The following is a 3,675-nucleotide window of genomic DNA, read 5'->3' on the forward strand; positions in this document are numbered from 1 at the left end:
AGAGCATTGAGTCCATAACGGGGTCGAATGAAAAATAATAATAATAATGTCATCCGCTGCCTGAGTGGCAAACCGCACTGGATTGGTTCTCACAATTGACAAGCGATTTTGTTCGCCTGTTGAGAGGTCCCCATGATGAAGGAGTTTGTCATTCCACTTCCTGTGAAGGTAGAGAGAGAGAGAAGTTGGCACTGAGATGAAAATAGATAGATAAATCATGGCGTCCTAGCTAGCAGAAAAGTACCACTGGCATGGATAGAACAGCCAGAAGAAAAAGAGAAAGCCATACAATCCAGAAGGAAGTTTTAGTTAATCTCCATGATTCATGTAATGCATTTTGCCAAAAGGTTTTACTCAACTGAGGAGAGGCCGTCTCAATGTCTCGTCAATGCCAGACAATTTTCGTCATGTTGACAGGGCTGAAGATTCGAATTGTCTGTTTTTTTTTTTTTTTTTTTTTTTTTTTTTTTTTACCTAGTCAAGGCTTCAGGTTGTGTTACTTGCGATTGCCTATTCGATAAGATTCTTCATTCTCATTCAACCAATACATAGATCGTCTCTAATGGGTAGTCACTGTCGTTAGAAAGTGGAATTATCCTAAAAGGACAAAGCATAACACCAAATATCTTGGACACTGTCGAGATATTTTTTCATACATTAGAAATATTTTTCTGTCGCGCCCCTTCACACACACCTATTTTTTTCTTTTCTTTTTTTATAAAATGAAATAGAAGAAGAACGAGAATGACAACAACAAAAATGGAGATTATCAATGAAATTATTCTTTTATCTTCGTCCTTCCTGACTGTGGAATGGTAAAATTGGGACAGCAAACCCTCTAGAATCCCGTTGTTTCAGTGCCCAGGCCCAATTTAAAGAAAAGAGAGAGAAAAGAGTGCCCCCTCTGGCGAGGTACAGACGTACTAGGCCTCCGTATGAGGCTAGCATGCTACTTGCATTTGCTACTTCGTTTGAGCAGAAACGACTTTCCGTAAGAACATCTCAACAACGTTTCTAACTTCTCTTAATTCGTCATTCAGCTTCTCACTGTAAGAGTAATTTGCCATTTGGAAACTTGAAAAACAAAATATCTTAACCGAAGTCGTTTCTACACAAAGGAAGTAGCAAAAGCAAGTAGCATGCTAGCGAGAAAGGCCTTATGTGCCGCCGCATTTCAGCTTCTTTTAAGACAGATTCAAACACAATAGAGCTCTAACATAATACACGATGTTCTTTTCTTCGAGAATGCATTCAGGTATACGTCATCTTTCTTAAAATCAATGAATGCATGAATTCCTTCGTACTATTTTCCAACGTTTTGTGTTGATTGTTAGACCTGTTAATATATTGTACCGTTTGTGTTTATGTTGTTCCCTATTCTGAACATATTTAACTCTTGTCGTCAGGGTTTGCTTTCGTTTCCAGAATTCCTAAGATTTTTTCTTTTATCTTCATCGTTTTCGTGGTAGTCTTTGTGCAAAGATCTGTAACACAAGAAAAACTTCATTCAGTATTTTATTGTCTGCTCGATTTGCTTGCATCTTCCAGTGCTGGTCTCGTATTCGTTTATTTGTGGGTTCGAATCCCGCACTCTTCTCCTATTCCCAGCAGTAACTATGTGTTTCCTGCTTCAACAGTTCCCCCAAAGCAATTGTACAAAGGCCGCAGCTACGTGTCCCATAGACGATCTTGGACGTGCAAACTCGTTGGTAGCAGACGCAATTTCCCAAAAACCTAAAAAAAAAATACACCTGAAATTTCTTAAAGAAAAAATTAAACCAAAATTGCCCCCCAATTATTCTATGACCGTGATTTCAACCCTTACTTTTGAGTATAAATAAATAAACAAATAGATAAGTAAATAGGTGAATAGATTTTCGTTAAATCTTTGAGTTACACCTGAGATTGGACAAGAATCGTAGGGGGCCATATCCGACCACGCCCTGTAGTAGACACGCCCATGAATACTCGTATTTATCGGCTGAAAGAAACCTGCACAGCGAAGCTATAGCGATAATCCCATACCACACTCCTGGTCATATGGCCATTTCCCGAAGGTTGAGTGTGGTTTGAATTTTCCGCCAAAATCATCGGAAATTTAAAATTCCCGGCTCTGTGCAGGCATGCGCATTGTCGACCCCACCTCCCCCTCCCTATTCCCTCCCTTCTTACCCGGCTAGCTCGAGCCGGACGTCGCGTCACTTAGCATCGCGGAACCAGACGAGTCGGTCACTCCACAACCCACCTTCTTTTCATGCCGGTAAGTCTGGTTCCTGCTCGTGCTCGTGTGTTCTCGTAGGGAGCCCTACCTGTTCTCCTGCAGTTTTTCCCCTTCGGTGTTGTGTCCAGACACCGTTGGGACACCCCTTCTATGATTATCATTATTCTATTTTCAGACCAAACGCTTGTGTGTGGAATCCGGCTGCACAGCCAGGATCTCGTCAGACGGCCACCACGACCTCTGCTCCCGCCATGCCCCTTGTTTCTCACAAGCTGGCTTTAACCCCCTAGCCTGCGTTGTGTGCAAAGCGCGGGTTGGGGAGATTCGTGCTGCTCCTCCCAAAACCCGTTCCAAGCTAGCCGCCCTCGAACTTCTTCGGGAGGCATGGCGCAGAGCTCGGAAATTGAAATCCGCTGACGACCCCCCCCCCCCTGGTGTGGGCGGATCCGGCGTTAGGCGTGGAATTGGGCCTCGTTCGCCCTCGCCATCCGTCTCCCTATGTCTCCGAGACTTCCGTTGGTGGACAACCTGGGCCTCTCGGAGTACAAGGGGACGAGTCTGATGTTACGGAGTATGGTGTCCCCGAGCGTCCTCAGGCCTCTCGGCAGCCCCATACATCCGACCATCAAGGGTCCTTAAAACCCTTACGGCTTGCTTTGTCAAGCACCCCCACGAACTCGTCTTCCTCCCTAGTTCACTCACGTGAACCCGGCAGGAAATCTCGCTCGAAAAAGAGGTCTGCCTCACCGAGGTCCAGGACGCTCAGCTTGTCCCCACCCTCCACAGCCTCTCCCCCCAACTCACCCTCCCTTCCTCGCTCTCCTTTTCCTCGCCGTAAATCCCACAAGGGCAGGGAGCCGGGGGACGAAACGAGGGGAGAGGGAACTCTGGCTGCCCAAGTGGCTGCCCTCCTTCCGTCCCTGATAGGCCCCGTCCTTGAATCGGCCCTATCACATTATCCGGCCTTTCAGACCGCGCAAATCATAACGCACCCCTCTCCAGAGCAACCTCCTATTGAACCTACGGCTCTAGCCCCCCCTCCCACTCTCCCTCCTGGTCCTTCCCTCCGCCCCTCCGTGCCGGCGACAGGTATAGGACTAGAAGGCCCCTCTCAGGAGGAACCCCCCAATCAGACGTCCGTCGGGTTGGACGGGGTGGAGGACCACTACAGTTCTTCTTTACCTTATCCTCCTACCATGACGGACTCTTGAGTTCACCCCTTCTCATGGTGTGACCTTCCCCGGTCCTGGGAGTACTCGTTTGGAGAAGATCACAAGCTAGTGGCCTGGTCTCCCGACTACTCGCTACTGGAGGGCTGGAGGAGGAGAGATGACGTTATCCTAAAGTGGGCCAACGACGCGGAGGGGGCTAAGGTTCTATATAAGATTCGACCCCTCTCCGCCCCGGCCTCCACGCCCTCCAGGATTTCCACCTCTAACACTCTGGACGCATTA

At 47.4% G+C, this 3,675-nt stretch overlaps 1 protein-coding gene across 1 annotated transcript; it reads left to right on the forward strand.

Moving 5' to 3' along the window:
* The first annotated feature begins 2,217 nt into the window (after positions 1–2,217).
* Positions 2,218–3,462, forward strand: LOC143026167 (uncharacterized). The gene is made up of 2 exons (XM_076186175.1): positions 2,218–2,260; positions 2,397–3,462. Exons 1-2 carry the CDS (start codon positions 2,255–2,257, stop codon positions 2,781–2,783), a joined length of 393 nt encoding a protein of 130 aa, XP_076042290.1. The 5' UTR covers positions 2,218–2,254; the 3' UTR covers positions 2,784–3,462.
* Positions 3,463–3,675: the final 213 nt, after the last annotated feature.

This window comes from Oratosquilla oratoria, chromosome 6, assembly GCF_046742065.1.
Source record: "Oratosquilla oratoria isolate Oo_2021 chromosome 6, ASM4674206v1, whole genome shotgun sequence".
NCBI classification, from domain to species: domain Eukaryota; kingdom Metazoa; phylum Arthropoda; class Malacostraca; order Stomatopoda; family Squillidae; genus Oratosquilla; species Oratosquilla oratoria.